General features: G+C 37.0%; 3 protein-coding genes and 1 pseudogene across 5 annotated transcripts; 3 read left to right on the forward strand and 1 right to left on the reverse strand.

The window, feature by feature from the left end:
* Positions 1514 to 6252, forward strand: LOC18614093 (mitogen-activated protein kinase homolog MMK2). 2 transcript variants are annotated; one of them, XM_007051668.2, is made up of 7 exons: positions 1518 to 1734; positions 1918 to 2151; positions 2939 to 3068; positions 3769 to 3906; positions 4052 to 4384; positions 5110 to 5293; positions 5560 to 6211. In XM_007051668.2, the coding sequence occupies exons 2-7, from the start codon at positions 1985 to 1987 to the stop codon at positions 5730 to 5732; spliced, it is 1125 nt and encodes a 374-aa protein (XP_007051730.2). In that variant the 5' UTR covers positions 1518 to 1734; positions 1918 to 1984; the 3' UTR covers positions 5733 to 6211. The 2 variants fall into 2 exon arrangements, with proteins under 2 accessions (XP_017981724.1, XP_007051730.2); XM_018126235.1 differs by lacking the exon at positions 5110 to 5293 and having other exon boundaries at positions 1514 to 1734; positions 5560 to 6252.
* Positions 6323 to 9136, reverse strand: LOC18614094 (probable polygalacturonase). 2 transcript variants are annotated; one of them, XM_007051670.2, is made up of 6 exons: positions 8934 to 9136; positions 8270 to 8602; positions 7691 to 7811; positions 7431 to 7605; positions 7266 to 7336; positions 6323 to 7184 (listed from the first exon to the last, which is right to left on the reverse strand). In XM_007051670.2, the coding sequence occupies exons 1-6, from the start codon at positions 8967 to 8969 to the stop codon at positions 6475 to 6477; spliced, it is 1446 nt and encodes a 481-aa protein (XP_007051732.1). In that variant the 5' UTR covers positions 8970 to 9136; the 3' UTR covers positions 6323 to 6474. The 2 variants fall into 2 exon arrangements, with proteins under 2 accessions (XP_007051732.1, XP_007051731.1); XM_007051669.2 differs by lacking the exon at positions 8934 to 9136 and having other exon boundaries at positions 8270 to 8884.
* LOC108660973 (putative UDP-rhamnose:rhamnosyltransferase 1) lies at positions 10990 to 13844 on the forward strand. Its single transcript, XM_018116282.1, has 2 exons — positions 10990 to 11752; positions 12540 to 13844. Exons 1-2 carry the CDS (start codon positions 11320 to 11322, stop codon positions 13526 to 13528), a joined length of 1422 nt encoding a protein of 473 aa, XP_017971771.1. The 5' UTR covers positions 10990 to 11319; the 3' UTR covers positions 13529 to 13844.
* Positions 15242 to 16678, forward strand: LOC108661948 (annotated as a pseudogene).

Genomic DNA, 18729 nt, shown 5'->3' on the forward strand with positions numbered 1-18729 from the left:
TCTGACTCTTTTCTGTTATTTTCCAATAGTAAATTATCAATTTGCTTGTAAAAATATTGAATTAAGCTTGATCCAGTTGAACAAATGGGACTTAAGAGTTCAGCTTACAGCTTAGCCTTTTGACGATTATTTGCGGAGTTCTAAGGATGACTATTTATAAGCCTGATGCTGGGAAAGTTTCAAATCGTAAATATCTAAAATCTAGAATCCATGATTCGACATAATAACCCGTTTACAAGGCATTCGTTAGTATTTAGCATTATCTGCCAACAACGTTAACGCTTTTTTATATTTTGGGACCAATTGGTTGCCTGTTGGTGGAATCAATGGCGTCGGGAGCATGCCAAAGCAGCAAGCAATCAAGTTGCTACCCTGTGAATTAAACTACAACTAATATAATAACAAATGGTCGCAGTGCTCAGTCACAGCAGGAAGACAAAAGTGGCTGCTGTGAAATTTTACTTCATTTGCCAAACAAAACTTTCTGTAACGGAAGCAAACTTGAACGACTAAAATATATAATCGCTCCAAATTTCTTGACTTAGACCGACCATACCATGCACAGCTGAGAAATTGCCTCCAGCTTCTTCATGCAACCTTACCGCGCTTACCCGGCAGTCATTCCATTACATTAGACCAGACAAAAAACAGACTTTGACTATTGATTTGCATGACTTGACCCATTAGTTCTTTGACAATGAGTCTATAAACTCGACTCTTTGACCATGAACATCTCACGTAAAAAAACTTTCCATCACTGGTTTGTTTTGCAAATTCCCAACTGGATTGTCCAAAATTCCTCAGTAAAATTATATTTAAACCCCGAGGCTCGGGAGTTACGAATGGAGTTTAGGGCCATGGCTTGACGTTAAATTTCAATACCCAATCATTAATATTTATATGTCAAGCTTTTGCTGTCAACATATGTGTCTTCGTATTCAAATGATTCGAATTAAGATACGCTATTAAATGTCTTGTAAGACATCGCACGACCATATATATATATATATATATATATATATATTGGATGGCCATTTTTCCAGTTCTCGGAATCAATTAGCCTTCACCTACCATTGTCAAAATGGCGATAGCCACCACGTTTCCATCTAACAAATTAAACGTTTCGACCCCACGTTGTATTATTGTAACGCAATAATTCACCTTTGAATATATATATATGAACAACTCTGGGTCTGAGACATCAGGAAGTTCAAAATGGGGCCTTGGGCAAGGAAATTTCCACCACCCACGTGAGCAACATTTTAGCATTAACTTTCTAGTTTCTTACATGGAAAACATTTACTGGTTCGTATAAATCCCAGCTTTTTTGACTTGGAGTTTTGTCCCAAGTCACTCAGATTAAGAAGAAACGAGATAATATTAATATTGGGTTTAGGAAAAATGGGTTTGTTGGGCTTGACCTTGAGGTCCTTTGACTAGGAACACAGAGAACAATGACTTTTGACAATAGAAGGCTTCAGACAAAAATCGTATATAATAATCCAGATAAAGAATACAGAACAAACTCCAAATCTTACTATGCGCAGGGCGATGTCTTAGAAGCCTGTAACAATCCTCACAATTTGCTGGGGAAGCTACAAAACCACATAAAACTTTTCCTGGAAAGCCATAAGAAAGAAAACAGAGGAAAATTTAGGAAGAAAGAGAAGGAAAGAAAGGTGTATCTGGAAGGTGGAATCTTCACGGGCCACTCAAGCTTTTCCAGTTCAAAAGGTTCACACTCGTCTTGGAAAAAAATATTAGCAGTAACCCAAAGGGGAAATTTAAAAGAGAAAATTAAAAAAGGGGAAACTTTACACCTACCTACACGCTCTCCCAAATTTTAGCCCCCCTTTCCTTTCCTTTTTTTCCTTCTTTCTCTCCCTCTCTTCTGAATTTTAGCTGTTATCACTGCAGAGATTTTTCCTTCTTTCTTTCGGGTTGGAGTTGGGTCCGGGTTATCCAACATTCGGGTCCCGAAAGCATGTCAATACAGTCAAGCACTGGGTCAGGGGATCACAGCATCAGAGGAATACCAACTCATGGTGGACGCTATGTTCAGTACAACGTCTATGGTAACCTCTTCGAAGTTTCCAGAAAGTACGTCCCTCCTATCCGCCCCGTTGGCCGCGGCGCTTATGGTATCGTCTGGTAAGTTTCTTTTTTTCTTCTTTCTTCTTCTTTAAACCTTGTTTGGGCTAAAGTTTCGATTTTGATTGAGTTCTTCTTTATTTGATGATCTGGGTTTGTCTTACTCTTGAGGTTCTACGTGATAGTTTTCCAAGAATTCAAAATATGATGTTAAGGCCTTTTTTTTGGTGGGGTTTCTTTGTTAGATTAAGTTTCTTGATTTTAATAACTTATTTACCTTTTTTGATGAGAAATTGATATTACTAAGGCCTGTATTTTGCTTGATATCTTTTAATTCAGAATAAAGCTTGTAATTCTTTAGGATGATACAGGCTAGGTTGCTTTTCTTTTGTTTTTAAGCGCATTATAATCGCTCTATCTTGGTGAATGAATGATTGACCTTTGCCTTTACTTACTTCATCTAGGATTGAGAGTGACACTCGACTGTGGCTCTTATTAGCATTTTTAGCTGTGTTTTCAGTTTTGTAGTGTGCTTGATTTAATGAAATTACGCTTCCAAATTTGGGGCCAAATTGAAGTGAATGAGTCTAGGATTTTATAAAATTAAGATTGCATTGGTTTCAAACAACCATATAGCAATTTGCATCTATGCTCATGCATGATGTGTGAGTTTGCATTCATTTGGTTAATTGGTTATCATCACTCATGATTTGCCAAATGTGTCTTTGAGTGGCACTTCACCAGCTAGGAGATTGAAGAAAAGTTACCATTCTGCTTATTCACTTCCTTTCTATTTGTTACTAATAATATGAAGCTAAGATGTGATTTTTCCCCCACTTTTTGTTAGTGCTGCTATGAATTCGGAGACACGGGAGGAGGTTGCTATCAAGAAAATTGGTAATGCATTTGACAACAGGATTGATGCCAAAAGGACATTGCGAGAGATCAAGCTTCTTCGTCACATGGATCATGAGAATGTAAGTTTTGTGAGCTCAATAGTTCACATGTTCAGCTATTTGTTGGACATTTCAATATGTGTTTAAGTCAATACCTCTAATTGTTAGGCTCATTGGTTAATGTAAGGGTGAGGTTGCTGTGGCTGTCTAAACCATTTGTGGAAATGAAACAGTTCCTTTCTTTCCATCATGTAAGGCTTTGACCATCCTTTATAAAGGGAGATAAAAACAATATCCACATATTTGTCCCCATTTGTGTAATCATAGGCATTTGTGCAAACCTTCCTGTTGATTTGAGTTCCTTGGGAAGATATTTTATCAATTAAGCAAGGGCCAATTTATGATATTTTGCATAAACCTTCATTGTTCATTTGCATGTTAGAAAAAACTATCTAAAGAGGCTTTTCCTAAATCGTGTGAAAATTGTTGTTATCAGTGTTTATATGCTTTGATTAAATTGGTGGGCATTTAGTTTTGCAACATGCAAATTATTAGCTGTGACTAACTAAGTGTTCTTATCAGAATTTTCTTGTTTGACTAATGCTTTTTTCATTTCAACCAACAGAGGACAGGTTCTATGTTAGTTTCTTACTCTTAGGCTTGGGTAACAAAGTCCCTTCACTTTATATATCTGCATCTTAATAGTGACATGAGATTCTACTAAAGTAGTTAATCTCTGATTGTGGAATTAATATAACTGATTGGTCCTTTTTTTCTTCAGGTGATTGCCATGAAAGACATCATTCGGCCTCCACAGAGGGAGAACTTTAATGATGTCTACATCGTTTATGAACTGATGGACACTGATCTTCATCAAATCATACGATCCAACCAAGCATTGACCAATGATCATTGTCGGGTTGGTACCAAATGCATTCCCTCATTTAAATGATACTGGAATATTCCTACTATTTGTTGTCAAATTCAGTTAGAAACATTGTATGATCGTATTTAGCAGCTTAGAAGCTGGAACCATTGTTGATTATGCAGTGCTACTCTTGCAGTACTTTCTATATCAGGTTTTACGAGGGCTCAAATATGTACATTCAGCAAATGTTTTGCATCGTGATTTGAAGCCCAGCAATTTGCTTCTGAATGCAAATTGTGACCTTAAAATTGGAGATTTTGGGCTTGCAAGGACAACATCCGAAACTGATTTTATGACAGAATATGTAGTTACTCGTTGGTATCGGGCACCAGAATTGCTTCTGAATTGTTCTGAGTACACTGCTGCAATTGATATTTGGTCGGTGGGTTGCATACTTGGTGAAATCATGACTAGACAACCTCTCTTCCCTGGCAGAGACTATGTGCATCAGCTGAGGCTTATCACAGAGGTATGTTTTCTAGAATTTTCTCACAAGAAACTACAGGAAAGCTCTTTAGATGCTCTTTAACACCTTATTGTTTCTTGTAGTTTGAAGATCTTTTAAGTGCATCCTACCATGTCATTTGGTATATGTTTTGGCCCATTTCTGTTGGCCCTTTGATTGCGTGATTCTCAGATGTATTTTACCTCCTCTGTGAAATTGCATAATCTTAAATTCTAACAAGGAGCTTAAACCCGCAATAGTCAGGGCTATCCAAGAAATGCTTCCTCTGAACAAGTAGGTTAGATGGTTGAGCATTTAGGCTGTAAGGTTTAGATACAAAATCAAAATGTCCAAAGAATGAGTTCTATGATTGTCTGAGGAAGAGAATACTTCTTTGTTTTTGAAAAATGAAAAGTGTAGCCTTCTAGCTGTGAATTGTGGAGAGCATTGGCTGGGTACTCACTTTTTAACCTCATTGCTCCTGCTTCTTTTACGTTTACTTGGTTAGCTGTTTTTAATTCTGTAAAATTAACATGGACAATGCATTCCTGTGCAATATTAATTTGTTCATTCTATTTTTAGTTCTGGTTTTCCTTTGACAATTGTGTCCTAAGAAATGCTGTAGATATTTTTCCTATCTCCAGAAAACTGAACACAGTTTTTCTGAAGGTGTTGAGTTTTTGCTAATGTTGATTGAAGTAGAACAAAGTATGCTAAATTTGGGCATATTTTCCTTTACCTTGGAATAGCTTATAGGTTCACCAGATGATTCCAGTCTTGGGTTCCTTCGAAGTGACAATGCCAGAAGATATGTTAGGCAGCTTCCACAATACCCAAGGCAAAATTTCTCTGCTAGATTTCCTAACATGTCACCTGGTGCTGTTGATTTGTTAGAGAAGATGCTTATCTTTGATCCCCATAGGCGCATTACAGGTATCATAGTTGCTGATTTTTTACTGCTAGTTCATGATAAGATTGTGGTTAATTTAAGATTCAGATAGTTCCTATGTTTGTTTTAAGCAGAAGTTGCTATTTTGTGCTTAATTTTTGAGCAGGCATTGGAAAATTTGTCATGATGCTTGGAACCATATTGTCCCTACCTGACCCCCACCTCACCCCACCCCTCCCTTCCCTTTTTCTTCTACACCACCTTAAGGTTTGTTTTTCTTCATTTGCTAACTTTTTATTGTTTCTTGCAGTTGATGAGGCTTTATGCCACCCATACTTGGCACCTCTTCATGACATCAACGAGGAGCCTGTTTGCCCAAGGCCTTTCAGTTTTGATTTTGAGCAACCATCTTTTACTGAAGAAAATATCAAGGAGCTCATCTATAGAGAATCTGTTAAATTCAATCCAGACCCAATTCATTGAGGATGACGTGTTGTATATGCCTGGAAGTGTACGTGCTGGCTCCGGTTTGCTGCCATAGTATGTAGGATTCATCATTCTCTTTTGAGATTAGAAAGATATCGACTCAGCTTAGAATACTCTTAAACAGAATGAGAGTTTATTCAACTTCCATCTCACGTCTCTTGCTGCCTGCAGCACTTAAATTTGTGAGGAGGAGGTACTAGTTTACTGGTTGTCAATTGTCCTGCTCATCAGAATGAGCTTCAACCTCTAGTTGGAGAAAGCTCTACTTTTGACTGTAGAGAGATTAGTTATTTGAGCCATGACACTGTTAACAGTTCATTTCATCTCGAGGAGTGAACTAGAAGTCTGTACACGTGGAGCATGTATTCTGTGTAGGGTCATGTAGGCTTTCTTGGGTACGGAAATACACGAGGAATTGCTTTAATTGTGTTGATTCTATGGACTTTACATACTCTTGTCATGAAACTGCTTAAAAATTGTGTATATATTGCTTATAACAAGCTGGTTCCTCCTCGAATTCCTTCTGATCTGGTTGTTGTCGGGTGTCTAGTTGAATTGGTGATAGATGGTTTTGTTAAAAATGTTCAGGACAAAAGCTAGATACCACTTTACATAAAATATAATGTAACTCTTCATAAGATAAGAAACAGCAACATTGAGGATAGACTAAAAGAGGTCCCAACTGCAACAACTCTAACTACATCTAGCAACCAACTTAGTTCTACGTTGCTAGTATCAGTCACATATAATTCACCCTATAGGTACAACTTTTGAGCACCACCCTATCAATGGACAATGGCTCTGGCGGAAAGTCGCAAGCTGTAATTTTTCCCGGCCCTTGGTCAGGTAACAGGCCACATGGCCGAGGGCTTACTCCGCTTGTGATCCCCTCAATGTCAGTGCAAGTCCATGGCACCTTCTTAGCCTTGGCTGCCAGTCCAATGGTGACATTCGATATACAGATCTGCGTAAAAGGATCACCTTCAATTCCTTCCAACCTGGCCGCCATCGACGCATTGTCCGCCACGACGTCTCTGTAATTGATCCCTTGAATCACGGGCAGTGCATTGGGGTCATAGTGATTATCAGCATGCGCTTTATAGTTTCCTGTCATCCAAAACACCCACTTCATGGTGTGCAAAGTCATTCTCTTCACGTATATGTCTTTCACGAACCCTCCTCTTCCTCTAGCAGTCTTGATCCTGACCCCAGATTCTGTGTGGACGGCGGTGATGTCTTCTGCTCTGACATCCTGGATTCCACCCGACATCTCGCTTCCCAACGCAATGGCTGCGCTGTAAGGAGAAATGCATGTCAGCCGCCTGATGACTAATTGTTTGGTGGGCATCCCGAATGAAATGCCATACTCATCCCAACCACTCTTCACTGCTATACAGTCATCTCCTGAGACTATGTAGCTGTCCTCAATTCTAACATTTGTGCAAGAATCTGACCATCAAATCAAAACATACAATAATTAGAGATTGATCACAAGTTAATATTGCTGGCTTCAAAGTAAAAATTTAATACCAGGATTGATGCCATCCGTATTTGGAGATGTGATAGGAGCAATGATGGTAATGCCTTGTACAAGAATATTACTGCATCAAAAGAAACAAAAACCAAGAATTAATCATGTCTCTATGTCGTTTCCACGTGGAGGGATGCGATTGAAGGAGCATAAACTGCTTTTACCTGCTGTAAACTGGATGAACATTCCATGATGGGGCGTTGAGAAGAGTTAAATTTGATATCTGAATTGTATCAGAGTACATGAATTCGATTAGGTAAGGTCGGGTGTATTTCAGTTTGCCCTTGTGGAAATTTTGCCACCAGAATGCACCTTGACCATCGATTGTACCATTGGCCCCTGATAAACCAAGATTATATACAATATATGTAGGGTCCATTAATCAGCTTGAATTGATGCAAATAAAACAAAAATAAAAATTTACCTGTAACAATGACGTCGGTGAGATTAGTTCCAAAAATGAGGCTGGTAAACCTTCCGGCAGCTGCATCCCTTCCTCGACCATACGATGGCAATGGCTTCAAAACAGGCCACTCGCTCATATCCTAAAGCAATTGGTTAGTCAAAGAGTTAGTCAGGTTAGATAAAATGGACCAACGCTGTCTGGGCTACCTAATGCACTACATAATTCGAAATCACCCACTAACAGTTAGTAGTAGAGAATTAGTGGACTGTGATTTTGGCACATCAAAAGTCGTCTATGGCAGTCAATTTCACGACTGAAATTGTCTACGTTTGGGATTTCTGAGTCTTGGTTGGGTGCAAGTTTGCTAGAATTTCAAGTCCTATAGTTGTAGTGACACCTGGAAAGAGCAATATCTTTCATGTCAAAGATTGCCCTTGTTTTGCTCTAAACAGAACCTTATTATCCCGGCCACTTGGAGGACATCGGACTTCTAGCACGTTTCCAACATAAGTTAAAGTATACGAGGTTAATAACCTGAAATATGAATTTGGTGCAACTTTCAGTAAGCAGGAGAAAAAATGATGTGACGAATCAAACCTGAGAAGCAAGGAGAACAGCATCCTTGTGAAGATAAAGAGTGAAATGGCTAGTGAGGCTAAAGCTACCAGTCAGCCATTGTCCAGCAGGAACATACAGCTGAGCCCCCCCATCGGATGCATACTGGCTGAGATGATTAACTGCATCCTGAAATGCTTTAGTATTTGATGTTTTCCCGTCACCAACTCCTCCAAAATCTGTTATTGATGCAGTGTGGCCTCTGCAACTTATAGCTGTGTACTCAAAGGACTCCAGTGTCCTTCCTTTCCTGGCCTCAGCTCCTCTTAGACCCGAGATTGCCACCAAAATAAGGATTGTGGCTATCCTGGTTACCTGCAAGGTCAAGAAGGTAACAGAGAAGAGAAAGTAAGTACACATTAGATGAACTCATGAGAAAATGATGAGCCAATTAACATGGTTTAGGATGGCTTTTATTGTTAAGGGGAAGTTAGGAGCTTGGTTATGAACCAGAATGGACAAATAGGAGCAGAAAAAAGAGCATGTCAAGAAACATAAAAAGTTTTGGTACAAAGATGCAGGGAAATGGACTGTCAAGTGATTAACCACCACTTGAAAAAAAAAATTAAGCTAGAATGCATATGTTTTGTTTGTAAATGGAGGAAGAAGGAAACAAGATGGGGAAAAGGTGTGAAAGATATATTACTTGGATTCTCATTGGACTCATCCCTAACAGCTCCATTGTTGGAAAATGAAGACCAGAACTTGCTTTGGGTGATGTGTTAGCTAGACAGACAAATGATGCATATATAAGGTGAAAAGTTCAACTGTAGCAATTGGATAGGTTCACGTTTTCAGCAATTGGGACTTCTTGTCCTGCTTCAAAGTGAAGCATTGTTTATAATGGTTGTACTTCAAAAATGTTCAGCTGATCTTCTTTTTCTCTTTTTTAATTTGAGAAAGGAAACTTGTGGCTACTTAACATAGTGAGCTGAATAATAACCAGGCAATCATATTTGGAACACCATTTTCTTTATCTGATCTGTAGTTAGTGGACAAACATCGAGCACTCTTGCTAAGGTCATGAGTCTCAGTGTTTCACCCATTAGCATGCAAGGCATAATGAGAGAGCCTGTGAAATTTGTCACCATTGTTCCCCCCCACACCATTCTAAATCGTTGCTTTTTTTTTTTCTTATCACGATTAAGCTGTCATTATCAACTTTGTCTTGACTCCACTCTCACCTTTATCTTCATGGAGTTCAGTCTTTTAGTAACTGATAAAACTACTTACTGAATCAAGCATTCTTCAATTACTTAACGTTTGTCTACTTGAACATCACAAGGAATTAGATCATTGGTATAGAGAGCAAAACCTGGAACTAGTTCCATTTTTTCTCCCTCAATCCATCTACTCTCTCCGTCTTATCAATCAAACAAAGCGCTAGGCAATAACGATGATAGACCCCTCGAGGAGTGTAGGCTTGTGACTCTTTGTTCTTATCTTGTGGGCACAAAAAAAGAGTTGGGTTTTTCCTGCTTGGCCGGTTCTGTTAGAAAGTAGTTAATGGGTCCCCCCTATTCAGCTCACTTTTCTTGGGGTTGGCATCAAAAATTTGATCTCGTGAGATTCTTTGCCCATTGCCTCCGCCCCCACCCCCACCATTACCGACCCAATTCACGGGTGAAAGTGAAAAATATTGGTGGGTCCCTCCCCTTCCCCTCCCTTGCCCCTCAATTCTCTTCCGACCCACCAAGAATATACCCATCTTTCTACTATATTAGTTGGTTGGTATCTCAAGCATAAAGCCCTACAGTACACCCTTCCATTCCATGGTCATGATTCAAAGTTCCTCTTCCTTCCACGTTTCAACCAACTCCATTCAAAACTTTGTCGATCATTGCTTATACTGCAACCGTATAAACATAAGATTTCTATTGCTTTCACGTAACCAATGAAACTAAACGCTCTCGATTTTCATTATTATTGTTAGATTTTGTTTAAGTCCTCTCCCCTTTAACTAATGTTCAAAATCCCAATACTGGGGTGGGGACCTTTATGGTTGAAAAATAGGACTTCACATGAGTCCCATTCTTATTGTCTCATCCAAGGAACAGTTGCCCTTCTCGGCTTGCTTTTGGTTCCTGTTAGAAAACATGTTATTCTAGTATATTATTCTAGGCATGTGAGTGGCAATGTCCGATAATGCTTGGAGTTTGTTGTTTTCCTATCCAATTGAGAGACTAGGAATCATTTGAATGTTTGTCTTTCCCAACAACGGCCAATCAGGGGGACAGTGTGTCTATATCCCAATGACTGCGGCCTCTGCTTCGTTCTATAGTTATGAGATTGATGGGACTGAAATTTGCGAAGGAATGTAAGTGTTTTGGGGCAAAGAGTGGGTAAGTACGAAGGGGAAATAACGTAAGAGAAATTTGAGTTATATAGCAAGACAAATAGAATAGAGAAGAGGAAAGGATTTTCTTTGTTTGTTTTTGGGTTCGGCAAGAGGAAAGCATATATTTTAATGAATTTAAAAGTAGAATGTGTTATTTTAAATAAATAATGACGAATATCAACCAATATTCTCTGTGGATAAGAAATATTTATGCCTTGATATTGTTCAAAAGAGTTTACATATATTCACTTGGTAAATTTAATATATATATATATATTCATTTGGTAATTTTACACTCAATACAACTGACTCAGTTGAAACCCAACCCAATTTTAAATTACTGAAACTGGGCTTGGTTTGTTCATGTGGATTGTTATGGGCCCAAAAGTTATACTTGACATCAGTCCAAGTACCCATCCACCCTTTAAAGGTTTTGTCCAATCTTAATTTGGGGCCTCATTCCTTTCTTACCAAACCTGATTCTTACGAAAGTGTTCGTCTGCCCATTTCGCGCGCTTCATTTATATGCTTCAGAAAGTAGGCCATACGACAGGACGCGGGACATTTTCGTGTCCACATAACGCTTGATTTCCGACCGGTGAGTAACTCCTTAGTACTCATGATTGTCAGGAAAAACTTATAGACTTTACTTTATACCTTTGTAAGATTCCCGATATCTCAATTCCTGCTGAAAATGGCTAGAGATCTGCACGTAGTGATGCTTCCATGGTCTGCTTTTGGCCACCTGATACCATTCTTTCAACTCTCCATAGCCTTGGCCAAAGCTGGAGTAAAAGTCTCCTTCATATCAACACCAAGAAACATCCAAAGACTCCCTAAAGTTCCTCCAACTTTAGCAACTCCGATAGATTTAGTGGCTTTACCATTGCCAGTCTTAGATAAGCAGATCTTGCCGGAGGGCGCAGAGGCCAGCGTGGACATTCCTTCAGAGAAAATTCCCTACCTGAAAATTGCATATGATCTCCTCCAGCACCCGGTCAAGCAGTTCATCTCAGATCAACGACCGGATTGGATAATCACTGATGCAATTTCTTATTGGGTGGTTGAGGTTGCTCAAGAGAAGCAAATACCTGTCATTAATTTCTCTGTTTTCCCTGCTTCTACAGGTGCCCAGGGGAGGAGCCTCCTTACGTGATGGGGGCCAAACTTTTAAATTTTTTTCATAACATATAAAAATTTTTAAATTTTTTTATATATTCTATTACTTGCTCTCTTAAAATAATATTTTATTTAATAATTAATATAAATAAAAAATAATAAAATAATTTTATTTATTGTGTTTTATTTATTTTTTATTTATTTATTTTTTATATTTTTATTCTATTTATTCATATGTTATAAGTTTCTATAAATATTCTTTCTCAAATTTCTACAAAACATTAATCATATTTTTTTTTCTTTTTTGTTATGTAATACTTAGTAGCTACTTTCTATTTATCATGTTCTTTTTTTTATATTATATAAATTTTATTTTTTATAATTTTAATTTTTAAAAATTAATAAATTATTATATAATTTTTAAATATAAATTATAATATTATATTGTTACTTAAAATTTTATCAACATATCATTTTTTTATTAATCTTGATTATGTAAAAATAAATTAACTTGAGTATATTTTTTTATATACTTTACATTTTATATTTAATTAAAATAAATTTTTTTTGAATATATAATATTTAAATAATTCTTAATATATAAAAAAATTATTAATCTTATATATCGTTTTTAACTATTTATATTTTACAAATTAAAATGTTATATTTAGTTTCATATTTTTATTATCAATATTTTTATTATTAATTAAATTTAATATATTAATTTTTTAAAATTTTTAATTTTTATTTAATTGTGTTTGATTCCGATGAAATTTGACTAACTCCGCCCTGCAGGTGCCTTTTTTCTGCAACAATATTTCCCCGTTGCTGATGTCCAAGAAGGAACAAAGCCCTCTCCTGAAAGCTTGTCAACACCACATGAGGGGGGAAAGTTTCAATCTTCCGTAGCTTACCGGAGATTCGAGGCGACTGACGCGTACGAAGGCTTTTATGTACCGAATGCTTCTGGAGTAGCAGACAATGAAAGGTTACGTAGAGTTCTTCTCGCAAGTAAAGCTCTAGCCATTCGCACCTGCCCTGAATATGAAAGTGATTACTTGAATAAATGCAAGGAGATTATAGGCAAACCGGTGATTCCTATTGGTTTACTCCTGCCAGAGATACCTGCAGAAGGAAGAAGAATCACTGACAAATCATGGATTGAAAACTTTGAGTGGTTGGATGGACAAAACCCCAAATCAGTCGTGTTTGTAGGATTTGGCAGTGAGTGTAAACTAAGCAAGGAACAAGTTCATGAGATAGCACGTGGGCTGGAGCTATCGGGATTGCCATTTTTATGGGCACTTAGGAAGCCTGATTGGGCTACCGACGATCATGATGCTCTGCCTCCAGGCTTTAGCGACCGGACACGTGGAAGGGGAGTTGTCTGCATTGGTTGGGCACCGCAATTGGAAATTTTGGGACACCCGTCAATCGGAGGCTCGTTGTTTCACGCAGGATGGGGTTCAATTATAGAGACGCTGCAGTTTGGGCATTGTCTCGTGGTTTTACCATTGATAATTGACCAACCCCTGAATGCAAGGCTTTTGGTGGAGAAAGGTCTGGCTGTGGAAGTAGAGAGAAGTGACGATGGATCATTTAGCGGAGCTGATGTAGCTAAGGCTCTAAGACTGGCTATGGTTTCTGAGGAAGGAGAGAATTTAAGGGTCCGAGCTAAAGAAGCAGCCGAAGTTTTTGGGAACCGGAACCTGCAACATAGTTGCTTCAATAGATTTGTTGAGTATCTGGAGAAATATGGAGCTGCGACTGATCAAAGTCAATGATAATCTCCCTAAGCTAAGTAAGATGGTTGCTTTGTCGATGTATGAGCAATAACTTTAGTTTTTTTTTCTTTTGGATTTGCAAACTTAAAAAAGTAATGCTACTCAATAATTATCATGTGTCAAACCTCAAAATTCACCTGCAAGTAAGTGAGCCTAATTGACAAATTTAAAGAATGGAAATTTCCAATCACATTTGTTAATTGGGTAATGTCACTCATTTGGACTTGGATTACAGGATTATTCAAATAATTAAGTTCTGGTTCCTTTTGTATTGTTTTAATAATATGCTTATCCGATGATATTTAAAGGCTTGCAATTGTTGTTTTAGGTTGAGTCTTTTATCTCTATTCTCTACCTAACAAATGGAGTCAAAACGGTCATGCATTATCATTTACATTTTTCAACATTATAAAATATTAAAGTTTCAAATTCCACAATATTCCGAAAAAATGCTCATGTGATAAGCGTTGATCATGTTTTTCAATACTATTAGAGATATAATATAGAAAAGAATCTCTTGATTGCAATTTGCAGATAGGCGATTAATAGCATGACAAATTCTCGCCTCTATAAATAAAATTTCAGATTAATTTGAATCTCCACCAAATAGCCAGTTATTGGCAGTTTCGGTGCCATTCATGGATCAAATAGTACTGAAAAATCTGATGCCTATGGCATTTGCAAGGCCTTACAGTCATGCCAAGCTGTTGCTGTACGTAGTTACAATGAGCTTGAAGGTGATTACTTAAGTTTACTTGAAAAGATGCTCGGAAAAAAGGTGATTCCAGTAGGTTTGCTTCCACCGGGGAAGCCACAAGGAAGAAGATAGACATCACTGATGAGAAATGGGTCAAGATTTTTGAGAGGCTTGATGGGCAAAAGCTCATGTCGGTTGTATTTGGGGGCTTTGGCAATGAGTGTAAACTGAGAAGAGATCAAACTTACAAGCTAACTTGTAGGGTTTCGACCTTTTAAATTATTGAAACCGGGCTTCGTTTGGTTAGACTTTGCCGTGGGTTGATTACTTGAGTTATGGGCCCAAGAATTTGTACCTCAGATCAGTCCAGGTACTTGAGTTACGGGTTTTGCCCAATCTCAATTTGGAAGTTAGGCTTGCTGCGCCAGACTCAATAGACTCATTTTGAGGCCTCATTCCCTTATTACCAAACCTGAATCCTGCCAGTGTTATGTCGCTAGACTCCACAAAGACAACGTTAAGACAATTTGATCCGTTTTCATTGCTCTTTTCAGCTGTCCTTGTAACATTTCTGATCCAGAAATAATAGTAATTCTTCTCTTGTAACTTGCAAGCATTAAGAAATCTGGCATTTCCCCAAGCCAACGCTGAGGCAGTGAGGCCAAACTCTCCTAAAAAAATGAGCAGCATTGTTACTAAATCAGGGACGACTCAGGGCAATTTGCATAGCATCATCCCATACGTCAAAGGCTCAAAGCTAATTTTACTAACTATCCAAAGATGCCCCAAAGGGTAGATCATGCATTTGAGCGGTTTATTTATAAAATTAATTATTAATTAATTATGAACCAGTGTCCATATCAACATTTCACTTTTGTCTTTTGCCTGATTAAGTAATCATTAAGACTACCAACTCAATAATTCATCATGAGCAGTGAGCTTAATTCTTGGACATTAATTCCACTATATAGATGTAGATATGTTTAGGGTCCTTTTAGCATCAATCCTTGTGAAAAATGGCTAGAGATATTCATGTAATGATGCTTCCGTGGTCTGCTTTTGGCCACTTAATACCCTTTTTTAACCTCTCTGTAGCCTTGGCCAAAGCTGGAGTAAGGGTCTCCTTCATATCAACCCCAAAAAACATCCAAAGACTCCCTAAAGTTCCTCCTAATTTAGACACTCTAATCATTTTGGTGGAGTTCCAACTGCCAACCATGGAGAAAGAATTCTTGCCAGAAGGCAGCGAGGCAACGATGGACGTTTCTTACGAGAAAATTCAGTACTTAAAGATTGCGTATGATCTCCTCCAGGGCCCTGTTAAGCGGTTCGTTTCAGATCAGCGACCAGATTGGATATTTATCGATTTCATCTCTTATTGGGCGGCTGAAATTGCCCAAGAGCACAATATCCCCCTCCTTATGTACAGAGTTTTCTCTGCTTCTCAATTCGCATTCATGGGCATCCAGAATCCCTTGTTGGTGATGGCCATAAAAGAATGAGACCTTCCCCGGAAAGTTTAACCTCACCACCTGAGTGGGTAGGTTTTCCTTCTTCCGTAGCTTATCGGAATTTCGAAGCCAATACCTATTATGAAGGCTTTTATGGACATAATGCTTCGGGTGTCACAGATGCTGAAAGGCTCGCTAAAGTTATTCAGGCATGTAAAGCTTTTGCGATACGTAGTTGCATTGACTACGAAGGTGAGTACTTTAACATATGTGAGAAGATAATAGGCAAACCGGTGATTCCTATTGGTTTACTCTTGCCTGAGAAACCAGCAGAAGGAAGAAGAATCACTGACAAATCATGGATTGAAAACTTTGAATGGTTGGATGGACAAAAATCCAAGTCAGTTGTGTTTGTAGGATTTGGCAGTGAGTGTAAACTAAGCAAGGAACAAGTTCATGGGATAGCACATGGGCTGAAGCTATCCGGATTGCCATTTTTATGGGCACTAAGGAAGCCTGATTGGGCTACTGATGATCACGATGCTCTGCCTCCAGGCTTCAGCGGCCGTATACGTGGAAGAGGAGTTGTCTGCATTGGTTGGGCACCGCAATTGGAAATTTTAGAACACCCATCAATCGGAGGTTCGTTGTTTCACGCCGGATGGGGTTCAATTGTAGAAACGTTGCAGTTTGGGCATTGTCTTGTGGTTTTTCCATTCATTATTGACCAACCCTTGAATGCAAGGCTTTTGGTGGAGAAAGGTCTGGCTGTGGAAGTAGATAGAAGTGACGTTGGATCATTCACCGGAGCTGACATAGCAAAGGCTCTAAGACTGGCTATGGTGTCTGAAGAAGGGGAGAATTTAAGGGTCAGAGCTAAAGAAGCAGCTGAGGTTTTTGGGAACCGGCACCTGCAAAATAGTTACTTCAATAGATTTGTTGAGTATCTGCAGAAAAATGGAGCTGCCACTAATCAAAGTCAATAACAATCTTCCAAAGACAAATAAGATGGTTGTTTCGTTAAAATTAACTGTTTTTAAATAAATTAAACTATTTATCCTAATTTTTTCTTATCTATACGTGCTTTCGACTTCTCTGTCACTATCTGGCTCTTTTTAATTTTGTTAATTTTTTTCATCGACATTTGTCTGTTATGTTCTTGATTTCTTTCTTTGGTGCTTTCAAATCGCTAAGAGATGATTTTGATGTACTTAAACTGATGGTCATTTGGAAAATTTAATTTTTCAGTGTTTTGGATGAAACTAAAATGATAGAAATAATCATAGACGTTTAAAATAACTTTTAATTAAATCAATTCGAAATATAAACACCAATAAACTTAAGAATTTAAAATTTATAAATCTATAGTTTTAAAGGAAATTTTTTTCAATTTTTAGCAGAAACGAGTGTTTTAGATAAAAAATTTTGTATTATGATTTATGAAAATATATTAGAAACATTTTAATCGGTGTCAAATCGTAAAAAAAAATGAAAAGAGCTGAGAAGATTTAAAGTTTTGATTCGTAAGGAACAAAAATATTTTAGACATTAAAGTGTAACAAAATTTTTTTAAATATAACATGTAACAATAATATTTTTTCAATATAACGTGTAACAATAATATTTTTTTAATATAACTTGTAACATATTTTAGTACATGACATGTACTAATAATTTTTTTTTTCAACATAGAATGTAATAATTTTTTTAATTATGATGTAAAACATGTTTTGTATATGAGGTGTAACAGTAATTTTTTTGAATATGACATGTAACATCGTATGCATGGCTTGTAACATCATGTGTATTTTTTATTGAGGATAATTTTATCTAACTTAATTAAAAATCGTTAAAATTATAAAAAAAAAAATTTAAAACATCTTATAAGTTTTTGTTTAAATTTTGAAACTTAAAAAAGTAATACTGCTCAACCTTGTCCCGAGACAAGATTTCATACAAAACGACAATTGGATTGGTTCCTAGATTATTATTTTAATGTTTATTTGATGATTGTTTAATAATTCTAGTTACTTTAGGTGGTACGTTCCAGCTGTTAATCATATTTGTGACAATAATAAAAGCCAAATCTTTCAGATTAATTTATAAATTTCTTGAGTCTAATAATTGAATTCTTAATGCAAACATCCCTTTCAATAACCTTATAGTCTATAAATGCTATATAATATAGAATTCATTATTTTTTATAAAAAAATGCATTATGCCTTATTTATCATAGAAAACCCATTTATAAATTATAAATCTCGCACATATGGATTCATAGTGACATGTGTAGTGATTAACATTGATACAAAGAATCCAAAATGAATACATTAGTTTTAAGTATTAGCTGATTAGTCAATTGCATGCAAAAACAATACACATTAAAAATTGTGCCAAAGGAAAAGCACAAACACAGGTTATGCAAAAGCAAAACAATGGAGCAAATTCTGATATTTGACAGTTTTGGAAATGTGCAGTGGCCAATATATTCCAAGTGGATGTATTGTTAATGTATTGCCTAACATTAAAAGGAAGTGTTGTTGAAAGTTGAGATCGAGATAGGTTGATTTGATTTTGCGAATAAATTTGGCAGCAATCATGTGTTACTCGAGTATTAAATTCTAGCAAATTATTTTTGGGTGGAAACAGAAAATAAAACTTGATTAATATGGAGACATTGAAGAGGCAAATCATCATGCCTCTCATCTAAAACTAAAGAATTCACCTAAAATCATTGAATCAGTCTCTGCTAATACACCATTTTAATATTTGTATATTACTCTTGATGAAGGTTAAAGTATTTATTGTGGTGAATGAATGGCTCCTCACTTCTCATTAGGATGGCATCAATTATTCTTCAAGGCTAATGATACAGTGTTACCAACAAGTCCAAAAAGAAAAGAGTACAAAAGATGTTTCAAAAATTGAATTAATTAGTATTAATCAATAGAAAATCTGCCAAATTCAAGTGCTTCATAAAATATGCCAAATGCTATTTACTAGTGTTAAAAAGTCAAGAAGGCCGGCCATGTTCTTGTTCAAGTAATGCTTGA

This window comes from Theobroma cacao, chromosome 1, assembly GCF_000208745.1.
Source record: "Theobroma cacao cultivar B97-61/B2 chromosome 1, Criollo_cocoa_genome_V2, whole genome shotgun sequence".
Taxonomy (NCBI): domain Eukaryota; kingdom Viridiplantae; phylum Streptophyta; class Magnoliopsida; order Malvales; family Malvaceae; genus Theobroma; species Theobroma cacao.

What these genes read in the sequence shown, in the direction of transcription:
- LOC18614093 (XM_007051668.2), top strand. Translation starts at nt 1,985, where the DNA reads ATGTCAATACAGTCAAGCACTGGGTCAGGGGATCACAGCATCAGAGGA. An exon ending in GTCACATGGATCATGAGAAT is followed by an intron (nt 3,069 to 3,768) that starts GTAAGTTTTGTG and finishes TTTTTTCTTCAG; the next exon opens with GTGATTGCCATGAAAGACAT. An exon ending in AGCTGAGGCTTATCACAGAG is followed by an intron (nt 4,385 to 5,109) that starts GTATGTTTTCTA and finishes ACCTTGGAATAG; the next exon opens with CTTATAGGTTCACCAGATGA.
- LOC108660973 (XM_018116282.1), top strand. Translation starts at nt 11,320, where the DNA reads ATGGCTAGAGATCTGCACGTAGTGATGCTTCCATGGTCTGCTTTTGGC. An exon ending in TGTTTTCCCTGCTTCTACAG is followed by an intron (nt 11,753 to 12,539) that starts GTGCCCAGGGGA and finishes TCCGCCCTGCAG; the next exon opens with GTGCCTTTTTTCTGCAACAA.
- LOC18614094 (XM_007051669.2), bottom strand. Translation starts at nt 8,647, where the DNA reads ATGTGTACTTACTTTCTCTTCTCTGTTACCTTCTTGACCTTGCAGGTA. An exon ending in CTGTTCTCCTTGCTTCTCAG is followed by an intron (nt 7,812 to 8,269) that starts GTTTGATTCGTC and finishes CAATTGCTTTAG; the next exon opens with GATATGAGCGAGTGGCCTGT. An exon ending in CACCGACGTCATTGTTACAG is followed by an intron (nt 7,606 to 7,690) that starts GTAAATTTTTAT and finishes TTGGTTTATCAG; the next exon opens with GGGCCAATGGTACAATCGAT.